The sequence below is a fragment of the Poecile atricapillus genome, chromosome 2 (genome assembly GCF_030490865.1).
Source record: "Poecile atricapillus isolate bPoeAtr1 chromosome 2, bPoeAtr1.hap1, whole genome shotgun sequence".
In the NCBI taxonomy this organism is placed as follows: domain Eukaryota; kingdom Metazoa; phylum Chordata; class Aves; order Passeriformes; family Paridae; genus Poecile; species Poecile atricapillus.
This window is the reverse complement of record NC_081250.1, coordinates 98,151,989-98,177,470: the sequence shown is the minus strand read 5'-3', so window position 1 is coordinate 98,177,470 and position 25,482 is coordinate 98,151,989. Positions and strand designations below refer to the sequence as shown.

Here is a 25,482-nt window from a genome sequence, read left to right as displayed (position 1 = left end):
AGTAAATTGAAACCCATCATATAAAATCCTCTAAAAAAAATTGCTTATTATATTTAAAATTGTGTATTACTAAGTAACTATGAGGAGAATAATGGAGGCAGAGAAAAATGAAGAATAAACCTGCCACCTATGAATTTTATTGGTTGATATCTCTTTTTAAGTAATAGATGTGATGATACACTATCACTGTTTATATGTTGGAGTTTTATGAATAATCCCTTCTTGCAAATTCCTTTCCTAAATATGTTATTACAAGAAACATATTTCCTAAATATGTTATTGCAAGTTTTATGAGCTTTGTGTTTCATGTAGAATCTTTCTACCAGGTCAAGGCTTCATTTCACAAAGGGATTGTTGGTAAAAAAAGTACAAAAGGGACTAATAGAGTGTATTAGAATCTTTCCTTACCATATTATTATTGCCTGATTCATACATTTCTAGGCACCAGAAGAGCAGAAAGAGGAATCATTGGATACTTCCTGAGTACTTATACAAAAAATGTCTTTTGTTGTCCTCCACTCTGCAAATCTGAATTCTCTCTGTGGTTGCAGTTTAGCTTCTCAAGAATTGTTTTTTTTTTGTTGTTATTGTTTTTTGTGGGGATTTTTTGTGGTTTTTCATTTGGTTTTTTGTTTGTTTCCTTTGGGTTTGTTTTGTTTTGTTTTTTTGTTTTTGTTTTGGCATATAATATAATTAATCTTTGTTTTCTTGTAAATGCAGTTCCAACTTTCCTTCACAGCTGATTTTTGACCTGATTACTTGTGGTCTGTACAATCACTAGGACATGAACTATTTTGCTCTCTGTAGCATCTCATCCTTCTCAGCTGGGTCTCAGCTGTGGGCTTCCCAGACCTAGAAGCAAAGATTCAGCATCATGTCAGTGTCTGTTCCAAAGTGCCATCTGTGTGGTGCTCTGAAGTTGGTTTACTGCATCTGGCAGCACTTCTGCTTTTCCTGGGCTATGCCCTATTCTCACCTTGAAGAGCTGGAATCTCAGTAGCTGGCTCTGCAGAGAGTTGAGCATTACATTCAGTAGGGTCATATCCATGATATATTTTAATAGCTACTGCTCAGAGTGCACATCTGCTGTATGGCCAAAGGCAAATTGATGGAACAGTCCATGCAAAGCATCATAACCAGTAGGTCCTTCTCCACCTCCTACCCCTTTTTGATATGCACTAACTGACTCCTGCTGTTATACAGAGTACCAAGGAGCATTTTCCAGGGGTGGTGTTACTGATTTCTTCATATATTAAAGCCCCTGATTTTTTATCTTTGCTTCGTATTACCTTTCTCAAGTTCTTCTAATTAATATGAATGAAGAAAATACTGTTCAGACTATATGCATCATTAGACTGTATTCATGTCTGTAGGGAAGAGATTTACACCATAACTGGCAGATAACTTAATCATCTCTCTATAATGGTCCCAGAGGTCAGTGATTCAAAGTATGGCTGCATGCTGCACTCATCCAAAACTTGTATTATCCAAACTTTCTTCTTGGCTTGGAAACATATCTTTAAAAGCATTCTGAGGTGCCCTCAGCATTTCTTATATGCTTTGTTACCTTTCCTTTTGTCTTTGTTTTGACTTTCCCTGGAGTGATCACTGACTCCAAGTTTCATGTCCCACTGAGTAATAGCATAAATATTTTTTGTGTATAAAACTAAATGGGTTCCATTTTTTAGGACAAAACCAGTTTGAATAGATTTGTGAATACAACTAGTATTTCAGAAAAACTTTCTTACATCTCCTCCAGTATTTTCCCTTCTCTAGTAATGGATTCTCTTGTATTTTATGCAATCTACAGGCAGATTGGTGTCATCTGTGACAGCAAAATAATGTCCACATTGTCTTTATAGATCTAGCCTGAGGAAAAACTGAGATAATAGTCCTTCCTTCCTCCCATTAGAGTCAAAAGAAAAGAAACTCTATAAGGGAAAAGGAGTTTTCCTGATCTTGTAATTGGAAAAGCCAAGCTCAAAGAAATATCAAAATATTAGTTCAATGTAGTGAGGCCATAGAAAAGTTTTCTGTTACACATTATGAAGTAATTTAAACCTGTGTTCTCTAACAGTGCTGTGTTATTTTAATGACCTTAGGCAGCAGTTTTAGAAGGTACCACATTTCTATCCAGAAAAAAAAAAAAAATTAAAAAAAAAAATTGAGGTTTGTTACTATATGGAATTTTATCAACTTATGTGATAGCTACTGTCATTTACAGCACAGCAACCATGAATGACAGTAGTCCTGAGCTGCTGATGTATCTGCATTATAAGAACTGCCAGAAGCAGCTGGAGAAATATGACGGACTGGCAGCACATTTCATCATGTGCCTGTTTAACAGTGGATAAAATGAATGAGAAGAAAATAGTATTACCAAGAACATGAAGAATCTTCTCAAAAGCAGCACCTGTAACAGGAATTGAGTTTCTAGTATCTTTATCCTGACTGACCTCTGTTGTAAATCATTAGGAAGTGCCTTCAAGCCTGTGGCACCACTGTTACTAATGAGTACAATTTCAAACGCATTTGCAAGACTAAAAAGGTTTTGGAACCTCACATGGATAAAAACACAGTCAGCATACATAAATAAATTGTGGAAATGATGTATAATACTCTTAAAGGCAGGATTAAGTAAAAAGTAAATATCTTTTATTAAACAAGTAGATTATTCAATTATTTCCAATTAAATTTTAGTAGAACTTACATATATATATATATTTATATATAAAATGGCTGGTAGTTTCTGCATTGTGAGGAATCTTCATACTAAAATTATACTCGGGTTGATCAACATAGACATCTGGTATAGCTCTTGTGTCTGAAGACAGCTGCATTTCCAAACAAAATCATTTTGGAGGAAAACAAGTGGCATGGCTACATCTCCTTTAGGATACTCATACTGGAGCTCCTTTTGTTTACACAATGTTTACACTAAGTAATATACTAAGTATTGAAAAATTGAAAAATTTAAGAAATGTTTCACAAAATCTGAAAAATTCTCATTCTGTTCAGGATATTACTGGAATTCAATTAAGGTTTTCAAAATATTTTGAAAAATATTTTTATCAAAAATAAAACTTATTCAGGTTTTGCAGTCATACCTGCATTTGTAGCGAAAACTGGAAATAACAAGGGAAGTGATATTTCTAAATTCATTTACTCTTCAGCGAACTTGAAATTTTCATTTGAATTCTTGAAGAGAACAGTTTATTCACTGTATTTATATTTGTTTCATTTTTAAATCGGTGCTGTTTCTAATATTTCAGCTGATGGGTATCCCACTTTCCCTTCCCTCCTTGCCACCCTGAGGGCTCCTGAGCTCTGCCACAGGATCCTGCCTGTGCTATCCTGCACTTCTTTCTGTGTGCAGTCAGGACAGAATAAGTAAAAGTACATTCAGCTCAAAAAGGAATTGAATCTGGGAAAGAGTCAGCAGGCTAATGAGGGTGGCAGAACCCACTGATCCTGGTACTAAAAGCCCTCATTTTTAATAGATTAAACTTTTTTTGATAAATCAAGTGAAACACAGCAAAATCCATACTATTTGATAATTCCCTTTACAGACATTGTGCTGGTGTCAAACCTGAGAAATTGAATTTTAATATAGGGGTTATGTTAATCTTTTTAATATATATAAAGATAATGGGAAAATATCAAGTACGATAAGGCTCATAGTTTTAGAAAAATACAAAATACTACAAATGGTAGAAAATTTTTTAAAATTTTGTAATTGTACAATGATTCTCAAATTATTGGAAGAATAACCCATGTAATTTTCCTGAAAAAAAGATTCATGTACCTATAGATTTGTGTATTTTCTTCTAGTCAATTATCTGCTTTGACAGATTAAGATATTATCTGCGCTATGAACTTTGTTAATTTAAGTTGCTACAAAAGTATAATTACTAGCAAATAAAACTTAGAGGAAAAGGAAACTCAAACCATGCTACACTTTTTCCCTTAAACCATTTGTGCCACCCTTTTGCTCTTCCTCAAACACAGGATGTCATTTTTAATGAACTAGTTTTGATTTGGAGAAAGAAAACAGGGTAGTGGACAAATTAATACTACAGAGCTGTGTGAGCACATTTTTCAGCCCCTTCTGATTTATACTTCTAATTCTTTACTCACTTTTCCTTTGGAATTCCTTTTAAACTATTCAGCTACTATATTTCCCACTCACTTAAAGACATAAGACAATGACAAAAAGAATAAAATCAAATAAACAGCAGCAAAACATTTTAATTAATATTTTATTTATTAATTAATTGAAATGGTAATCAGAGGCACATTATGATACAATACAAAATGCAGATTTGTTCTTTTGAATATTTTATTTCAGAATATAGTATAATTTACATTTCGAATTTGCTCTAAAAGAAAATTCTGATCTTTATCCTTCAAAATCAATTAGTCTCTTTTGAAATACATGAATCAAGATTTCTGTTCTCTCAATTCTTCCCACTGTAATTTTAACAGTGTAACATTTACGTGTGGGGATTTGCACATTGGAAAGAACATGATAGCTTCATGTTCTGTCCTTTGGCTTACAATGAAAGGACGACAAGATTTTAGCTCCTGTATTCACTTTGGACTGTAAGCCAGAGGAGGACTTGGTGGCTATTAAGAAATCTGCAGCTCTCTGAAATTAATGCAAAATGCAATTCTGTGCAAGGAACACAGTTTTACTTCTGCATTTAGAAGGTTAAAAATATACTATGAACATCTGTAAACCAGTACTCATGAATGCTGAAAAACTCTGCTCCAGAACAGTAGCATGCATGTACAGTTTTTAAACAGCAGGAGACATCAATCTTGGTGTTCAGAATATTGGATGGGTCAGAATCTCATAAAGTAGAGTCTTATTTTCACAGTCTCCGATCATTGTTCATGTACCAAAAAATAATAAAAAAGCAAAATTTAAAAAAAAAATACATGTTATATGGCTTTGCTTAAAAACCTCTTATTTTTATAGCAACCTTTGTACCTGGATACAGTAATGATGGTGATGATGATAGCAACTAAAACTTCATCTTATTATATTGCACATTTGACAAACTTCCATGGCAGAGCTGGGAAGGCCTGAAGCTGTGTGTGTGTGTCTGTGTGTGTATATAACTGTATAAATCCCCTATTGCAGCCTCCATGAAAACACACATATTTGCTTACATTAAAATAGTACCTGAGTTTAAACTTTTTGACTTTAGAGTGCTGTAGAGTAGAGACTTTAAATCAGGTTAATTGATTGTTCTGCGGTTAGATACATACGTTTTGTCTTCCCTGTTAAAATGTGGAATATTCTGATCAAGCCTGCAGAAATCAATTTCCTGCATTGGAGACTCGTTAACAGTTTTGAAGAAAAATGCTTCATAGCTTTCAGTTTACCCGGTGTACATCAATCCTGAATCATCAAGTCATATAATATTAGCTAGGACTTCTTCTTTCAGCTGCAGAGAAACTGTGGAATCTGCAGTGTTTTGAGGCAGGTTCTGTTCTGTGTGTGCAGCACTCCCCCTCTGATATCCGCATGCTGAGATAGAAGGTCAGCAGGACTGGGCTTGACATGATGCAAAACAAAGGAACTGGGGGCAGAGTTAAAATAGGAAGGGCAAACAAGAGTGTCACATAGTCTGGGAAGGGACAGAAGGAGATTAGGAGCAGAAAGGGTGATTATCAGTGCAGATGTGAATAGAGATGCAATTCTCAACTATGAATGTAAGACTATATTAAATAAAAATTGGGTCCACCAAAAAGTTGTGTCGGTTCTTCACTTTCAGCTTATGAGATGTTTGATTTTTGCAACTATAAACTTGTAAGGATTTTAAGCAAAAGGCAAGAGGAGACCACACCCATAAGTCTTACCTTTCCATCATACAATTCCTCCACAATTTGAATTTTTCACTTTTTCCTTGTCCTCAGTGGATAATAAATTCTGAAGTTCTGTACCACTTCTATGCACACAAAATGTCTGCCTTTCTGTCAGTAACAATACGTTTTCCAAGAGTAAGGGAGGCGGAGAAGGCAGACAATGATTCAGAATGATGTATCTGACTAAACTGATCAATACCTCCATCTTTACTGATCATTACTGAATAAAATTAACTTTTTCTTTATACAGGATTGAAAGAAATAAAGTAGGTGGTTTTTCTGTATCAAGGGACTTCCTAACTTCCAGTCTGTGATCTTACAAGGCAACGATCCAGTGTAACTCAGTTCTCTCTTGAAAGTATATGAGTTATCTCCATGGAAGCGCAGTTTGAAAAGAATATATAAAATTTTCATTTCTTAAAATTAAATTTGACATCTGGGAATAAGGTTCCAGGTTTCTGACTATATGAAAAATGAATTATTCAAACGCTTACAGGGGCAGTGTTCTTTGATGTAGTTTAACCTTCTTTCACTGAGAATTTGCCTTCCCAAATAGCCATCAAATATTCAGTCAATATTCAGGCACTAATTACTCTGTGTTTGCTTTCTTTTTCCTTTTTTGTACTTAATACATGGAAGTTTTCGGTGAGAGTTAGATCATATTTAGATATTTACACACACAGAGAAATTAAAAATGTTTAAATAAAAAAAATTATAATTGTTCCATTCACCAACAGCATTAAGCAACAAACTTTTAGAGAAAGTATTGTAGTAATAATTTCAGTAATGCATCCTTCTAAATAAAAATGTATTTAAGGAGATTCAGGGAGTGACAAAAGGTGAAGGTTTCAATTACATACAGTTAGATACTTGGGACTTGGAACAGGCATAGCTGAAAGATGTAAAATATGATTGGCGTGCATGCTACAGTGTTACATCCTGCAGGAGCAGTAAATTACAGCTACAAATGAATATATCGTAACACCAGGAACATTGCTAAACTTTCATGCTCGTATCAAATTCAAAGTGGAAATTTCATTTAAAAGATGGGTCCCAAAAAGGATTTTTTCCCCTTAGCAAGGAAGTGTGAAGAATTGCATTTGATGCTGTTGCCTCTGCAGTGAAGATACTAAGTACCTTGAAAAGATATAAAGTTGGGGTTGTCTTTTTTTTTTGTTTGGTTGGTTTTTATAATCGATATGCACAATTTTCATAGCAGAGTTGACACTTCAAAGAGCTCTGAACCAGTGGGTCTTGGGAAATGAGTCACTTCATGGGGATTGATTAATTCTAAACTTCTAGCACCATAGCAAACCTTCCTCTAATCTAGAGCTTAAATTATTCACATTTTTGCTATAGCAAAGTGGCAGGCAGGAATCACAAGGATACTATTTCAATGAACATGAGCTATTATGTTGTCTTGTACGAAATGAATGTGGGAAAAGAATATTGAGTAATATATAACAGTTTTGTAAAGACAAGATCTTGCATACTTCGTCTACCTGGTTTAAAAATTACTTCTTCTATCTGGTTTAAAAATTCCAGGCAAAAGACAAATTGTGCAGTATCCTGATGCTATTATCTCTGCAAAATAAGAAAATACTAATATTTTTTCTCTATAGCTTTAAAATCAGTGTCCCAGATAACTTAAACTCATAATTACATATATTTTCTATGTTCTTCATTCTCAAATTGAATGTTTTTTCTAAATTGACATCAGTGATGAATTTATCTGAATGATGAATGAATGATCTGATAACATATTTGTTAAGACCTTGAATGACTTGTTTTCATTCATAAAGTCTATGAGAAATCTTTTGTGAGGTGCAAATGGAAAAAAACCTTTTTCCCAGGTCTTTAATTTATTTAAAAAATCAGCTAAAGAAATTAAATGATAACTTTTGATTACCTTTAAATTATTCTATATTTTCAATTTAATTGGAAAGTTTCTTAGCTCAGTTGCTTATCTTTTGAATGCTTTTACCTTTAGGTTTTTCAAACTAAGAAATACATTAGTGAGAAATGTTTTTGTCTGAGATTGCTAAAATTTCAAAAAGGAGGCTGATTTTGAGTGGTCATTTAATAAGATACTACTGTGTTGTTTGCATGCATACGTCTCTGAAAAGTTCTCCTTATCACTAATTTTTTAGTTTTCTCATGTTCAATAGAACTTACACAGAAGAAAATGTGAGGAGATGGTGAAAGGTGGATATTTAGGAAAACTTAAAGGAACATAACAGGAGGAGAGTTACCATGTCGTTTGAGTTGCTTACTGCAGTAGAACAGTGTTTGTTCTCTCTCTTAAATTGGAAAGCCAAACAAGAGTCTTTGGTCAGTGACCTGCTGAAACTACAACCTGCTTCTCTGCATTTAGCCCCTCTCATAGGAGGTTTTCACTTAAAGCATTAAAAGTTGCTAAACTCTTTGTGTTCATGATTTTATGTCAGCACAGAAGTAAATTTCAGCACTAGAAAAAAAGATTTAGTAATCCAATCATTCAAGTCCTTTTTAATTTTTTTTCATTGTGACTGACAATGTTCTAACGTCCACAATATCAACCACAGTGCTTCTTATAGGCCTGGAAAAGCTCAATATAGAAGGATATTTTTATGCTATGCTGATTACCTTCAATATCAGCAGTATATATATTATTATCTAATTATCTGAAAGGTTATTTTTCTTACATTATATTCTTTTGGGTTTTATGTCTGAACTAAATATTCACCTCTGTGAGCATTGGCATTTTGATATCATTCTATAAATGTTCCAAAAGGAAAAACTTGACATATGATTTCATGGGCAAGATGCATCCTTTCTATTTCAATCTGTTATTTAGAAATTATTAGGTCACTACTGGAGAAAGAGTTTGGCTAAATCACTAATAGTTTTTAAGGCAACAAAATATTAGATTTCAATATGTGAATGTATGTTCTTTTTTTCTTAATCTTTTTAATGAGGGCAATAACATATTTTCTTTCAATAATATTGAATTCTGTCTGAAACCTAACCTGAAGTATTGGATGATTTTCTTAAATATAGTACTAACTTGTAATTAAACAGCAAAGTGCTTTAGTGGAGATGATAAATACCATAGTCTTGAAATGTGATTTTGCAGAAGTTGTTTGAAGAACCATACAAGTTGCAAAACATTTATAAAAGAAACACACTTTTTTTTTACACAGCATTTGAAATATCAACTTTTCTGAATGCATGACTCTATGCTGAACAGTATAAATGTGTATCATGGATTAGATTAGCTAATGGTCTCCAGCAAGAATTTTAAAACATTTTCTATAGTCAACTGTGCATTTTCTAGTTCTTAAGATTGCTCAAAAGATAATTTTTCTTGACAGTTTCTGTATCAGCAGCTCTTTTCTTTATTCCTGAGAGCTTTAATTAAATCTTTTAGCTGTGCTTATCACTTCTTAGCACATATTTCAGTTATGTTTTATTCTGGGGGCCAGAAGAATCACTTTCTTTTAGTGTTCACACAACAATGTGAAGAATTTTTATTATATAGTTTCGTTCAACAACATTTCCAGAAAGTGAAAGCTTACATTACATACACTTTTTTTAGGGTAACATGTTTGTCATCCGTCAGTTCCATACTTGAAAGCCTCCTGCTGTGCTTTGCATTTACTGTTACTTGCAGAAAATACTAGTGTATGTTACTCATTTTTCTTCAAAGAAATTCCTGAGATGCTTTTAAGGAACAGATTTTGTCTGCTTTCCCACACTGGAGGTGTGTTTAAAAACATAGAAGCAGACAAAAAATGTGGATGATTTTGTAGCACCATTACAGATCTGCTGTGACTACTATTAAAATTTTATGGTAAGTCTCACACAACACAAACTAAAATTATTGAGAAAATTCCTCAGGGTGCAGCATCATTCCATCACAATAGTAGATGAACTGAAGTTAAATTCAGTAAAACTTCTTTATTTGCAATCACGAGACTAAACATGAGCAAATCATAAAATCAATATGTAGAATTTGAGGAAGTACAGATTTTCAATATTTAAGCAAAACTATTTATTTGACACACACAGAGCAGTTTCTGATTATATGGTATTTTTCACTTTAGAAACCAATTCACAAACATACATGTTGTACTGGAGTTTTAAAAAGACAAGTTTAAAATCTTCAGAAGCACTAAAACTTTTGTGGTTTGATATCGAAATGAAAAGTTAATGCTTCTATCTACTAAAAAGCTTGCAATTTGTTGCAGAATATATAACTTCAGAATAATTAAAAAATTAACTTGCATATTCAAACCAAGTAGATGCAATAGAAAAAAGAGAATGTGGAAAGTAGTATAAATTAAGTAATTAGAAAGTGATATAAATGACCAGGTGCTGGGATTTATTAGCAATAATGCACTTTGCAGAAGGGCCTGGAAGCCTATCATTTGAATGATTAATTATTTTCATAAGTGTTTCAAATATATACTTCCATATTTTAGAGTCATGTCCCTTTTAAGGAGGCCAGCTAAAGTTGGTTTCATAAGATATGAAAAATGAGATATATTCAAATAGGATAATGGGAAAATGTGGATTAAGAGGAGCAGAATTGCAAAATGGGTGCCAAATAGGCTAAGCTATGTAAAACTGGAGCATACAGCAAAAATTACAAGACTTGTGATTATTCCAATTTTATAAATTTTAATAAGGCAGAGTTTTGTTGGAGTCCAGTGCTAAACTAATCATTTTTAATTCTCAAGTGACAATTATGGAGATGTTATTTCAACATTTTTTAAGGCCATTTTTAATCTCAAAAAATAGAAATACACTACAATTATCTGAATTACTTAAATTCATCAACATTAACAAGAAATTTAACATTGATTGCAATGAAGTGTAAAGGTGATAATAGCCCAGAGTCTTCCTGGAGAGGAAAAATGTAATTTCACCTTTTCCTTGAAATCATAATACAGACAAAAATCCACTGGGATTTACTGGACACAGAGAAATCAAAATCTAAAATCAAAAAGACTGAATTTTTGTTTTCTTATGCTGCATTTTGCGACATTGGTAGTGTTTTAAAGTGAAAAAGAAACCCATCCTTATAAACCAGAATGCTTCTTGCTGGTCAGTGAGGATGTGTGTCTTAAATTCAGTTGGATGAAAAAAACCACCAGAAACAAAAAGTCCTCCAAGTTCTAGCAGAGTTCATTTCACATTACAACTCTTCTGATGCCACGTCAAGTTTGGGTCTGAAAAAACCCACTTGTTTTCAGATGTTCTGAATGCTCAACAGGGCCTAATGAGTGCAACAGAACAACACCACACAAAGTTCCATCTAAACTGGTGTCCTCTTTCTGGGATGGAAAAAGGTAGGTCTCTGCAAGACTTTGAGAACAAAGCAGGTGTCCCAGGAGCACCACACCAGATTCCAGGAAAATCAAAATCAAGGACTCCTCAGTCAGATATCTTTTAAGCCTTTTCTTCTATTGAATTGTTCAGTTGCTTTCTGCTCCCCTGTAAAGCTTTTATAGCAGTTTACTACAAGAGGTCTTAAGACTCGTGTTCTGTTAGAATTTATTCAGTGGTGATAGAGGTGGTGACCTGTTCCTATTCACTCCATCATATTCATCCTGTAGTTTTCTTAGTCACCTCTGCCGTTCAAGCCAGACTAGATATGTGTTAACATGTCTATATGGTTCTGCAAACCTTTCCTTGGTTTGGCAAGATTTCTTGTCAGGTACAGTAAATATTGTATTGATTATTCATTGTGTGGTTGTTTTATTGGATTAATTTAGTAGCATTATTGTGTGCCTCATTTTCTAGCAGTTCAAAAATTTTATTTTTTTTTTTGTACTTTACTGTTTCAGAGCATTGTTACAGTATCCCATCACTTTCCAAATTCTGCATAATGATCAACTTTTTTCTTTCAAAGAAGAGAGCAGCATGTTCTCACTGAATACAATGGGATAACTAAAAAAGCCATTAGTGGAATATTTCAGAAGTTTTCAACTTCAGCTCCTGATAATTTATTATTATTATTAGTAGTAGTAGTAATTATTTATAATATATTTATAATTAATATACGTTATTAATATAATATTAATATAATATTACATTATATAATTGATATATTAATATAATAAAGTTAATATTTATAATAAATTATATCTATTTGTAATCTACTTGTCTATAACTAATCAGAAGACCAGAAATTAGTTATTTCTGTATGACTTTCTTTGTTTTTTGAATGCTGGCAGTCTGATGATTCCTTTCACTGAATTGATCTCAATGTCACTTCACTGATCTCAAAATATTATCTTTAAAAATCCTGAACGATGAGGTGCAAAATTGTTTCTTGAGCCTATAACTCCAAATACTTCACTTTTAACTTTTATCTTTTTAGGCAGAGAAATGATAATCTATTTTTCTATATCCATCATGGTATGCCTCACTAAAAAACAAAAGAAGATAATCTATTTTGCTACCAAAATTGACAGAAGCAAGCAAGTATGGTCTGTCAACATGGGTCTGTCAGCATTTGTGGGGCTTATAGGCTTGTGCTTCTTTACTGTTACCTGTAAAATATTTGGCACTTATTTTTCATTTGTGTGGTTGTGCTTCAACTGTGTTCCAAAATTTAGAAAATCAATAGAGAAAAGTAGATCCAGCATTCTAATGTTCTTGCAGTTTCAGATTCATCACTGAAGTCTGTTTTTTCCCCAGACATAAAATTTTTAAAGCAAAACAGCATCTCACACTTGGAGAATGCAAATGTATTCCTCTTAGAGGCATTTTAAGTGCTTCATTCTGCAGATGACACTGCCACTAAAGAGCTTCTTTCCCCTCCCAGTACAGTTGCACTTGTCATAAAAAATTTTCAAGTGATAGTTGTGCCAAACTGAAAGACTGCAAAGTTAAAGCTGAGCTAAGATTATTCATATTCTTCGTATGTTGTTTCTAAATTTCTAAGTTATAAAGAGGAGAGGCTTAAGAAAACTTAGAAATTCTTACTAATGCTAAAAAGAGTTGTTCCAAAGAAATTACTTATGAATGCTCAGGACCTGTATTAGTTTTGTGAATAGACCTCTATGAATGTTAGAGATACATTGAGCTGTCAGTGGTATTTCTTTCACAATTTTCAGGGGAAAAAATACATTTCCCCCATCAGGTTTAGGAATAATTAAATGTTGTGCTCATACCTCTTCTTATTCAGAGGTAAATTAACTTATACACATACAGGTGTGTGTAACAAGCATGTCTCTATTTTCATGTATGATTGTATTATGCTCAATTTTCTGTCTAATATAACTTGAAAGAGTTGAGCTACTTTACCAAAATGGCAAGGCCAAACATTATTGCAATTTCACAGTGAATAATTCTAATACTCTGTGCTTCAGTTTATGCAGTTAATGTAGCTATAGTGGCACAAACCCGATCAAAACCAGCACATACAAGATATGAGCAGGATTCAGAATCACATGACAAAACAACTAGCTTGCTTGGTTTAACTTTTTGTGGTCTTTAAATTTAGCATAGCTCATGTATGTGCCTCTGAATTCTGCATATTCTATGGATCATCTTTATCTTCTACAAAATGCTGTAAAAATTCCTAAAGTCTATGAAAATCTACCATACAGATAATATTCTCAAATTGGTTTTGGTATTTCTGATCACAGTAGAATGATGCTTACTCTAAGTCCCCTCCTGTGATTCATAATTTTCAGGAACTAAAGAGAACACATTGAAACAGCTATTCCTGGTTTAAAAAAATAGCAGAAAGCTGGATTCTGTTTCTGGTCAGAGAAGACCTTCATAGCATGTCAGTCCAATATTCTATTGATTTTAATAAAATAAATAGAATTACAACCTTTTTTTTTTACTTATTATATATATATATATTTTTTTTTTTAAATAGCAATTTACAGACACCTGAAGAATAGTTTGAAAAGTTTAATATCTTTGGAAGTAGCAAAAAATTTAAAGATCCGAAAAAAACAAGGACTTTCAAAGCAACAGACAGAATTATAACAGTAACAAAATTAATTTATCAAAAAACAAGAAAAAACCCACAAGATTTCTGTATTGTTACTGAAAGAAAGAATGTTTGAGATATAACACCTTTTCTACTGTTAGAAGTTATAATTAAAATTTCAGAGGATGAGAAATTAAACTCAATTACACACAATTTGAGCTACTAATATTCCATCCTAATGTATATATGTTTGGGTGGGGGTTTTTTTAACTTTTAAGCATAAATGTGCAATGAACCAACAGTTGTGCATGCTCCCGCTGCTGAATGGGTCAAGTGAAGGTATTGGGTGTTTGGCAAGGAAAGAGTCTTGGACTGTTCCACTCGTTGACAGAGTGCTGAGAGGGATGTGAATGAGATTTACAGAATCATGAAGGCAGGAGATGAGCTAAGCATGGCTCTGCTGTTGGCCAAACATGAGAAATCGGGGTCTCTGAAGCCTGGGTGAGAGCAAGGATGACAGGAACAGCAAACAAAGGCAGCAGTTTCCACAGCCCTTTGCACAGAAAGGGACAGAAGGTGGAGACGGGAAAACAAAGGACACCTCGAGTCTCACCTCAACCCTGGAAAAGGTAACAACTAAATCTGGAAATCATTTCCAAGCATACCGAGGAAAATAAGGGCATTGTCTGGATCCAGAATTGATTATCTGAATTTCTGGGCAACAGGACAGTAAGAGAATCCTGAAAGCAGGATTAAGCAGGAACATATCCTCGGACATTCCTGATGCAATGATTCTGGATGCTAAAGGAGTACCAGAAAAATAGATGGTAAAACCACAATCATTTCATTATGGATTTTGTCCTGGCCCTTTTGTAATCCAGAGACACTAAAATTAGACTTTTCAAAGGAGTGTGAAGGTAATAGGTCAACTTATCCTGAAATGCATTGCAAACTAGGTGCATAAATAATGTAATTGAGATATGGAAATTTTCAGGCATCTTTTCTTACCAAAAAAACCCAAAACCCCCTCAGACTTAGAAAAGTATTATTGTTAATTTTTACCAGATCTATGAATAGTATTTGGCAAATACCAATTTGTTTCCCTAACACATTGGTAAATACATAAAACAATGTTACGAAAAATGGACAAGGGGAAAAAAAATGGCATGCTCTGTCTTATCTATTTGTATTTTAACTCATCTTTAACTGCTTTACTCTTTCACTGCTTTTTGTCTTTGTCAGCTTTACTGCCATTTTGGCATCAGAGCTTTCCCCCTGCTGTTTGCATAGATAATTTTACTGGTCCTGAGAGCCCTTGTACATTTTTTATCAGACATGGTAAGTCCTAAAATAACAAAACCTTCATGTCACCAGATTACCATCACCATTTGTTGCTTTTCACTTCAGCTCCCACATGATTTCAACAGTCAAAACCTTACAGCCACAGAACTGGAGATTAGTGCTTTGTGATATTTGAAAGCTGAGGTTCCACCTTCCGGTTTTATGATTCTCTAGCTGCATGGTATCTTTAACAGCTGGTGAGATAGCAGCTGCTATCATGTCAGAATTTGAAGCTGGGAGGAATGGAAGAGAGCAGAATGACTAATTGTAATGCACACATTCACGTTCTATCTCTAGCTTTGCAAGTTTTAGAAGAAATTCTTTCACTGTTACAAAGCTCGTAATCACAGCACAGCAGTTGTCTACGCTATTTGTTCCTACTCCAGCCGGTTCAAGAGATACCAGGCTTCAATACTGCCAAAGATGAGCAGTGCTTTGGGCAATGATCCAAGGCAGGACGTGGTCTATGGCATCACTCTCTAGTGCTTTCCAGAGCTCTCATATAATTTTCACTCAATGACTATAACTAGGAGGCATAATGTTGAATAATACCACAATATACTAAGAAATTTTTTCAGGAATTAAATTATTTATTTTCTTGAGTGTACATAGGGTTTTTTCCTTATTTTGAGGAGAACTTGATTTTCAATCTAAATATTAGCATGCTTTAGTGTTTTCATTGTGAAAAGTACAAAGAACCTCCCCAATATAATTCTGAAAATACCTAATTTAGTTTCATGACACATTTGGATGGAAAATAGAAAGTGAATAAAGGACATGGGGAGGAAAGTCAATGTCTGCTTCAGAGCTGTATATCTTTCTTACCTGGTGAGAGGAAAGCAATGAAGATGCATGCAGAGCAACTGGTAAAAGTTAAGAATTCTGAAAGGGTAAAAGGAACTAAATTGAAGCTGGCAACCATGTAATTGCTGGGAAGGGAAATTATCATGATTTTTATTGGCCTGGAGATTCTGTAGGTGAAGATATTATTGTGGCAAGTGAATCTTAATGTATTAAAAAATGAATAAGAAAAGGGTTTGTGTCAAGTGAACTTTCTTAGCCTTTATTTAATTCTTACAAAAATTGCTCACAGAAAATATTCTATGCAAATCACATCTCTTAAAACAGAAAGGAATGTATATATTATTTATATCTTCTTCTTTGTAGGACTAGAAGAGCTATTCCTGTGTTCAAAATCAGAAGGCATTTTAAAAAAAAGAACTAATAAAAGAATTAAAAAGAAATACTAAAGGATGTTATACAAGTGAGACTTCTTGTATCTACTTAAAAGTCCTAAACCAGCCACCTATACTATCTGCATCCTTCAATTTTCTTGATATCTCTCTTTCAATTTTTACTTTCAAATGTATTTAAATTTTGAGTGTTTGCAATACGAATGTAAAGCTTTGAATGTGAGAAAATGCTTAGAATAATGAGAAAAATGGCAAAATCAGTTTGTATTTAGCCTAAATGTATGCTTAGCAGAAGCAAAAATGCTGAAACATGCTTTCTTTTAAAACATAAGGAAATTTTCTGATATCTCATTGTAATATGCAAGGAATTAAATATTTACTGACAAAATTACATGAGTGATAAATGGAGATGGACATAGGAGAAAAAAAGCGTTTTCAGAAAAACTTTGAAAAATGTACTTTTTTCTCCATACTTTCATTGTAAAAGCAGATGATACTGATATTTTGGTTTATTCCAGGAGGTTCAAAGTATTCTTGTAACCAAAGGTGACAGGCCATTACTCCCCTATTAGTATCACTCCCTTAAAGGTGGAAATTTTACTTCTTGTTTTCATTTTGTTGGAGAGAATAGATTGAATTTTTCTTGTATCATGTAGTTGAAAGGAAAAGTTGTCTTATTTGGTCATCCCATAGCCTGCAATTGTCATTTCCTAAAATATTATGATTGAAGAAAGATGTTATCATTCAAAGCTATTATCAGCAAAAATAAATGACTGTCTAAGAATTAAAAATTTAAGAAAAGGAGAGGTTTTATTTTAATTAAATTATTTATTTAAAGGTCATTTTAATTCTTTGTGTGTGTCAGAATTATATGTCAAGCAAGAACAGCAAAATAATTATGTTATAAATGAGACTGATTCTTCTTTTGGAAAACCACAGTTAACAAGATCTGAATTTATTAAAGACTGTTCAAAGGAGTCCTTTCTTATTAAGTAGCCACTGAGTTGTGTTTATCCTCCATCATTCTAAAAGTTTTTAAAGTGGGTAACTTATTCAAAATTTCAGCACATCTACTGTGATACAGAAGTAAAGGGTTTGGTTTAGTAGGAAGAGTTTGATCAAAATATTAATTTAGTCATATTCTGTTTTAGGGAAAATATTACATATAATTGTATAGTGAATTTCAGTGGTACCTATTGTAGTACACGGTACCCAGAAATGTACTTGAGAAATTTATTCTGACATAAATTTTGAAGTTAAAAAGAGGTTATAATTATATAGTGAAACATAAACATTTTCTTGTAAGGAAAATAAAAGCATAATTTTTCACGAGTTCAATAAGTAAAAATAATTTCATCAAAAATAGAAAAAGATGGTCGGTTTATCTCAAAGGAAACACAACATTTAACATTTACAGAGAAAGTCATGCTGTTTGAGAGTACATATAGTATTTTTAGAAATTGGAATGACATAGTGGGTGAGTTTACAGTGGGTTTGAGTAATTTCTGCAGTGTAAAAATATGAAACCTAATTCTATATACATATGTTCACTCATGATCTTTCCCAGTCCCCTAATGCTGAATGGCAAATACATTTTAATTAAAGCAGAAGCTGACATAAATCCATGTTCTATAACTTGGGCGTTAACCTGTAATTCCACTTAGAATATTAATTATTTTATTCATAAATAAATGTCTAAAATTGTAGTTTAGTTTATACCAGTAGATGCTAGCTCAAGCTTATAGTGATTTCCTTCCTTAACTCATTTGATTTCATACCAGAGATCCCTTCCTTCTATATCCACACATGAAAATAGCTTAGCATAGCACCACTGTTGAGACAGTAACTGACAAATTGGAGTAGTTCTGAACTGAAATTTATTATTGATTATTACTAAGTGAATTCTCATGTTTTATATTTAAAAATTACATATCCAAGATATTAGTTATTTCATCTAAATTATTTGATCAAAACATTTCTGATGCAAGTGTTTGAGATTTTAGTGGTAAGGGCTCATTTTCTTTCTTATTTCATTTTCTATATCAAACTCATGATACAATATATTCCTTTTAAAAAGGCACATGAGGTAGTTGAGACTATTTGAGAATTGGTTTTGTTTTCCATAGGAGTCCTGAATTCAAATAGGAACATTGGTAGTATTGAGCTAGCGTGGCAAGATTCAGCTCATCTAAGAGGCATATAGAATCTGTAAATTCCAAAAAGAGAGATAGTGTGTTTTACAAATAACTTTCATCTTGTTTCTGGAAACTCGGGAATTCCTTAAACTTCAGTTTTTCAGGAATAAATGTCCTTAAAGGAGAAAAGTATTCCATACATCTTCATTTCCCTCTCCTGTCCACATGTACAGACAGATATTTATCAGAATATAGTCACTTTATATTTCTTGCTGTATTTTCTTTAACACTGCTACACTAATCCCTTAAGATTTTGCCTCTAATCTATACTCCCGAGAAATACTCACATCTGTCCTTGGGAAGTCATTATTGATTAAAACGAACAGCAACCTTGTAATGTCTCTCTGTAGAATCATTGTAGCAAATTGTGTGAGGATTAAATAAGATGACAATAATAATTTAAGTATCATGTGTAGCTGACTTAAAATAGTTCTATCTAGCTCTTCCATCTAATTAAGGTTTGGAAAGAATCCTACCTTCCATTAATACTTACTGTGCACTTGCACTAAAAAAGAGATTAATTTAAACAGCAGTGAAATTTTTAAAAACATTCTGTGGAGAAATGCATGCACAAACTATATTAATTGAGCTCTAAATTAGTGATGCTAAACAACAAAAGCAAGGAAATGCACTGTGAAGCAGGAAATGTACCATATGTTATTGTATACCTGGGCACAATGGGGACGCTATCTTAATGGTTCTCTTAATGTTTCTGTTGTACCAGATATTGGTGGACATATGGTATGCTGCCTTTTTATATGCTTGTGTCTTTGAACGATTTTGTTAGCTGACTTTGATAGCATTTTCTGTTTATCTTCTATTAGGAAAAGGGCTGTAAAATGTTTTGCTCCTTTATCTGGAGTTTGAAACCCATGCACTTTATTTTGTTTATTAATTTATGCTCCATTTTAAATTTTTTCTTCAAGTGCAGTTGCTTATTACTTTTATTTTTAAGCTTTCCATATCTTAGTCCCTGTCAGGCAGTAATTTAGAATACAGCTGAGTAGCCCTTCCACATGCAGATGGGTTTTGACTCACTGTCAGTGCTGGCCAAACAGATGGCTAAAGCAATAGCAACAGCTGCAGAGCTCACCAGGCTTTGCACAACCATGATAGTACAACCATGGAATCACAGAATTATAGAATCCTTTAGGTTGCAAAAGACTTCCAAGATCATTAGGTTCGCCAGTTAACCCAGCAACACTAAACCATGTCCCTAAGCATCATATCTACACATCTTTTGAATACCTCCAGGGATGATGACATAACCACATCCCTGGGCAGCTGGTTTCAGTGCTTGACAGCCCTCTGAGTGAAGAAAATATTTCCAATATCCTGGCACAACTCGAGGCTATTTTCCCTTGTCCTTTTTCTTGTTACTTGATCACTCATGCAACTGGCCTCTTCTCTGACTGCCCCAAGGAACCTCAACCAGCTCCAGCTGGCAGCAAATCTTCCCGTTTCACTTGGCTCCTAGTGCCCTTACAGATGAGGAACAAAATAGAACAACTTCTTGCAACATCATTTCCTGGATACCACGTGCTCTCATGTGGTTGGCAGATGCAGAATACCAAAGGGAAAGGTTTCCTGAATTTTTTATGTCCCAATCTTCATAAATGTTCACTTTTAAATAGGTTGTTCATTGCTTCTATCACATGGAATACACACATTGAAGTTACAGAAGTAGTCAGAGGAAATATATCATGTAGCAGAGAAGAGCAACTGGGCCAAATCCTTTTGACACACGTGTCTTATTCCAGTTATATGCTGGCAAAAATTCCCTTCATTAAAGCAGTGGTCTCAGGGCTTCTTACTGGAGGTGTTTGAAGACTGTTTAAACCAGTGTGGAAATAGAAGGACATTGTTGTACATAGGCTGGTCAATAGACACTCTTAAAAGACATTACATATCAGGGCTAGTCTTTTAAGTAAGATTTAGTAATTTCTGGCAAGTGTGAATACTTTTGTCCAAACATTCAAAGCTTACCATTCTAATATTCATACAGCAGTTTTGGTAGCAGCTCATTATATGTGTAGCTGCATTAGTTTAAATATGAAATAGAAGGCATAATGAAAGTCTTCTAATGTTTTATAGATGTCAATAACCTTACAATATCTAGCAATGCCAGACTAATCCTTTCTGAACTGTTTAAACAAAAAATATTTTAAAAACAAATTATTTTATTTGTCCTGAAAATTTACCATGTGTATTCCCAGGAAATCAAGAAAGAATTTAAGTCCATAGCCATGAGTTACACCTAATATTTTTTTCATACATTTTAGTCTATTTTCTTTAAATTTAATTTAAAACTTTTTCAGTTGTTAGTTTTAGTAATTCTATTTTTAGTTTATATTAATATATCTTTGATTAGAAAATGAATGGGAAAGGATAGAACTATGAGTAATTTTGCACAAGTATTTTATTAATTTATTTACCTAAATTTTTTTATAAGGCAAAGTCATTATTGGAAATCATTAAATTAAGGTAATTAAAAAGGAAACAGCCATCTCTTTCAAAAGGATTCCAGTAAAATTCAGTAACAGCAACCAAGCTGCTGCATAGCCTAGTCTTGTGTATCCAGCAGGGTGAAGAACTTGCCAGCTTATTGATTCTTACTGATGTAGGGCTTGGCAATCAGTCTGTATCTGGAATAATTAGTGGGGATGTTAATCAGAAGGCAGGAGCATCGTGGGGTCCCTGACGCTATAAACAATTACATTGCTCTGCCAGCTTAAAGGCTTTTACACTTTGGCAGCTTAAATGCTTTTGACAAGTGACACTGTTTTTTTTCTAAGAACATTGTTGTTTTATGAATAGTATGCAGGTTAGATTAGATGTGTGTGCAGAGTGGCATAACTGAACTGTCCACATTTCCAGGGAATGGATTAACAAGTGTATTACAATTGCAAAGAAGTAACTGGGTTCCATCACTGTGGTACAAAGTCTGCACATTTTGATAGAGTCTCAGGTTCCTTGACATTTTATTCAGACTTTGTTCACAAGACTATTGGGGTGTCAGTATCAGGAGTAAACAAATGTGTTTGCAGATTCCCTTTCCTGAAAACCTATTCTGAACACACAAAGAGGACAAGAAACACAGTAATTGCACCATGGCTTTTGGTAGGATTTGAATGAAAGAGCAAAGATGATATGGATGGAATTGGAGATATATGTCCCTAAGCTTAAAGCACAATAAATTAATCATGGATGAGATGAAAACAAGTAACATACAGACACAGTTTAGATCTGACATGATTTCCTCACTCTTACATACAGTCTTCTTGAGTCAGTTTGTAGTATAGCTACTTTGGGTGCACTTTAAAATCCTAAATTTTGATAAATCTCTGTTGTTCTGTGCAAGTCTGTTCACTGTGCTCTGAGTTCCCCAGAGTGTAATAGCCAGTTTCTGGCATGCAGGTTGAGTGGATGTTCTTGATCTGCTGCACATTGTTCTTAGGAATGTGATTTATCAACTCAAAAATTATAGAAACTTATATACTTTTAGCATGGTCATAGTTCAATGACAATATTTATAGTGCTTTTAGTATCTCCTTATTTTTATTAATTTAATATGAAGGTGTTCTGCCAAACTAGTGGCTAGAATTCTGTCAAATGAGGAGTTTGAGACCTCTTTTGACCTTTTAAACTGTTCCCTACTTTCCCTTCTTGCCGTAAAAAGACTCTTGAGTTGAAAGTATGTATTTTAAATGGATCTTGAATAGCAATAGAACTGAAGTTTGGAACTGCCAATCAGTAAATAATGGTTCCCAGTCATCAAAAGTGTAGCTTGCTTCTTACTGTAAAAGACAAGTCCAAGTAATTGCTCTGAAACCTTACACTTTTTCATTTCTTATTAAGGAATCAGCTGAAAAAGTATCCAATGTGTACAATACAGAATTATTTTCTCATCTAAATTCTAATGTCCCCTATTGAAACCTTTTTTCTTAGAAGAAAATTGATCTGCAAATATTTAAACTTGAACTGACTTTTCTGTTTCATGTTGTGTTCACACTTTTTTTAAAATTCCATTTCAGAGTAAAGAGGTGGAAGAAAGTGAACACGGGATTTGGGACCAGACAAAGTTCCTTGTTTGTTGTTGGAGATTCTACCACAACAGTGAGTGAAGATATGGGAGATCACCAAAAAGCCCTGCAGCTACAAGGCTAACAGCAAAGAGGAGAAGCAAACATTGTTCATAGAGACATACAAGAAAATTTCATTGAAGAAGGGCATGTCAGATAGATATAGGAATACTGTGTGCACTGTTTCTCTGTATTCCTGATTTTTATAAGAACCAAGGAAAATATGCTAGAGTCAGGATGCACCTATTTAGAAGTTATGTTGGCTATTGTCATTCCTTTCCAGTTGTTCTAGTTGTTTCTCTTCTAAAGCAAAAGGTGGACTTTAATTAAATTGTCCCATATTTTCCTTGGGGAAAAGGACTTTAGAATGTGCATGGTATATGAGAGAGGTTCACATTCTGCCCTGGGAAGGCATTGAATCTGAAATGGAAGTCAGTGGTTTGTTTCTTGTTTTTCTGGTGTGTTTTACTTTCACTGAAGTTCAGTAAAAACAGTGGAAAAAATATCTATATCACAGGACCCCCAGTTCTACCAGGGTGACGTGTATTACATTTTCTTTCATTAAAAAAAAAAAAAAGAATATTTTTTTAAAAAAAACCCAAATAGTATCGCATACACATTTAGATCAAAGAAATATCCTTTCCTTATGTGTTTCTTATACTCACAATTAAATTAATGCATCTCACATTTACCTTATTGTCTACATATCACATTTTTATTTAAATTTTACTTTATTAATTGTCTAGGTAAAAAGTTGCAAATGTCATGTAGGAAATAAATATGTTAAGATAAACTGGAAAAGGAGATTTTGAGAATTTTAGAAAATTCACGATTTATAAAAATGTCAGTAACTTTCAGCCATCAAGTGAGACACAAATTATAATTTTGTTTGCCATGTGCAATTGATAATGAGTATGTGCAGATTCTTTCAAAAGGATTGCTGTAATTGCTCAGCAATGTTTGTTTCATTCCTTATAGCCCTATAAATTGAACACTTACCTGAGGGCTCCAATTGTATTTAAAGCTATGTCCTTTCTAAGACAGAATTGTGAGATCTCTTGATTTCTTTTGCAACCTAGGACCATACAAAAAGTGAAAAGTATTAAAGATTATTGATTACATAGGAATCACATTTTTCTCAGGAACTGTCTGAGCTGAAGACGCTTGGAAGCTGGGAACAAAATGTTCTTATGACCCTCTCTGAGCTTTAGGCTGCTGCTGGAGATGGAGTGCTAGAGCAGAAGTATCTGTGCTTTGCCTACCTTTATACATTCTTAACCCTCTTTTGTGTCTGTAATGCTGAACTAATCCCAGCCATTACCCCTCAGGACACACTAAGGGATTTACAGTGAGGGAATTCTGTCTTTGTTGCTAATAGCCGATTCACAAATTCATCAACAAGGTACAGAGATACTGTGAGAGAATTTATTTTTAAATGAAGTTTCAACATGTAAAATTTACAATAATTGACAATAAAATTCATAATTCTTTTCTCCATAATTCAAACTTCTTCCCTTTATTAGCTCATTGGTTCAAGGTTTTGTATTAGACAAAAGATCTCTGGTCTTGTTCCATGCATTGTGAAATGACACACTGACTTTCTCTAAAATTCCGTCTGCTTTTCTTATGATAGCATCTTCAAGACGCCACAGTGTGTGAAATGGCTGCATTGAAAACGTTGATGTGCACAATAGAAATGGAAAGTGCATAATCATTGATTTTCAAGTGCTGTAACAGCCAAATGTACTTCTATGGTTACACTGAAGCACTTGAAAATTTGGCAACACAACAGCTTACTGATAAAAGCTTGTATCATTCAGATAAGCTTTAGAGATAAAATCTTTCTCTTTTTTTTCCCCTCTGACAAGCCATTATGGTTGCAAATATAGTTGTTTTAGAGATAAAGCATGGTTTCAGCACTGGCCAAAATACCTATAAGATCCAGAGTATCTTTTCAGACCACACTAATAACTGTGGCTAAAAATCAAGTCAAATGATATTAAGAATTACTGGGAAAACTGGGATTCTGTCTTTCCTGTCTCTATTTCTAAATCTGTAGGAAAAACAAATAACGTTTAATTGGTGCTGGAGAACATTTCTGTGCTAACTGCTTGGTAGTGTAACATGGATACTGAGGGAAATCAAACCAGAAGCTAGTTTCTGCTGCTCAAACTCTACTACAAACCCTTTCACATGTGATCACTGTATTATACTACCTAGCAGATGGGATGCACCTGGGTGGTCTAAAAGTCATGGTGACAATAAAATATCATCACGTGATGCTAGTTTTAAAATTTATATTTCAAAATGTCAGTACAGTATCCTTTCTCATGAGGAAATTTTAGTCTCTTTTGGGGTAGTTAATATTGACATTTATCCCACACATATCTTTCTGATCACTTATTGATCATATTTTACCTTCAGGCACCTTCTGAACAGCACTTACAAAGTTTTATTTCTTTCCTCTTATAGATCACACATGATGTCTTAATTTTTCATAATTTCTCCCTATTCCCTGAGACAGAGAAAACTCAGCTACTTCCATTATCTAAATAAAATATTTATTTCATCTTTACATACACAGAGAACTTCAGAGGCCTCTCTGAAGAAGTAAACCCATAAATTAGTCACTTGAAAATGAGTCAAAATAAGATGATGCATCATTACCCTGGCTGCAGCTGAGAATGTTTGAGAATGCTAATTTACGACCTTTCCATAATAATACTGGAATGTTTTCTGATCTTAAATATTCACCTATGATATTTGCTATATACCAAGGTTCCCACTTATTCCTCTTCACATTTTACATGTGGGAAGTGAAGATACGCAGATTTGTGTAGAAATGATTTTCTCAAAGTCAC

At 33.7% G+C, this 25,482-nt stretch overlaps 1 protein-coding gene across 1 annotated transcript in view; it reads left to right on the top strand.

Annotated features, from left to right (window-relative positions):
- Nucleotides 1–23,155, top strand: part of CCDC102B (coiled-coil domain containing 102B) — a 136,611-nt gene extending 113,456 nt beyond the window's left edge. The window contains exon 7 of the mRNA XM_058831864.1: nt 22,574–23,155. Within this exon, the coding sequence (XP_058687847.1) occupies nt 22,574–22,663 (90 nt within the window). The 3' untranslated portion in view covers nt 22,664–23,155. The remainder of the gene's footprint in view (nt 1–22,573) is intronic.
- The last annotated feature ends 2,327 nt before the right edge of the window (nt 23,156–25,482 follow it).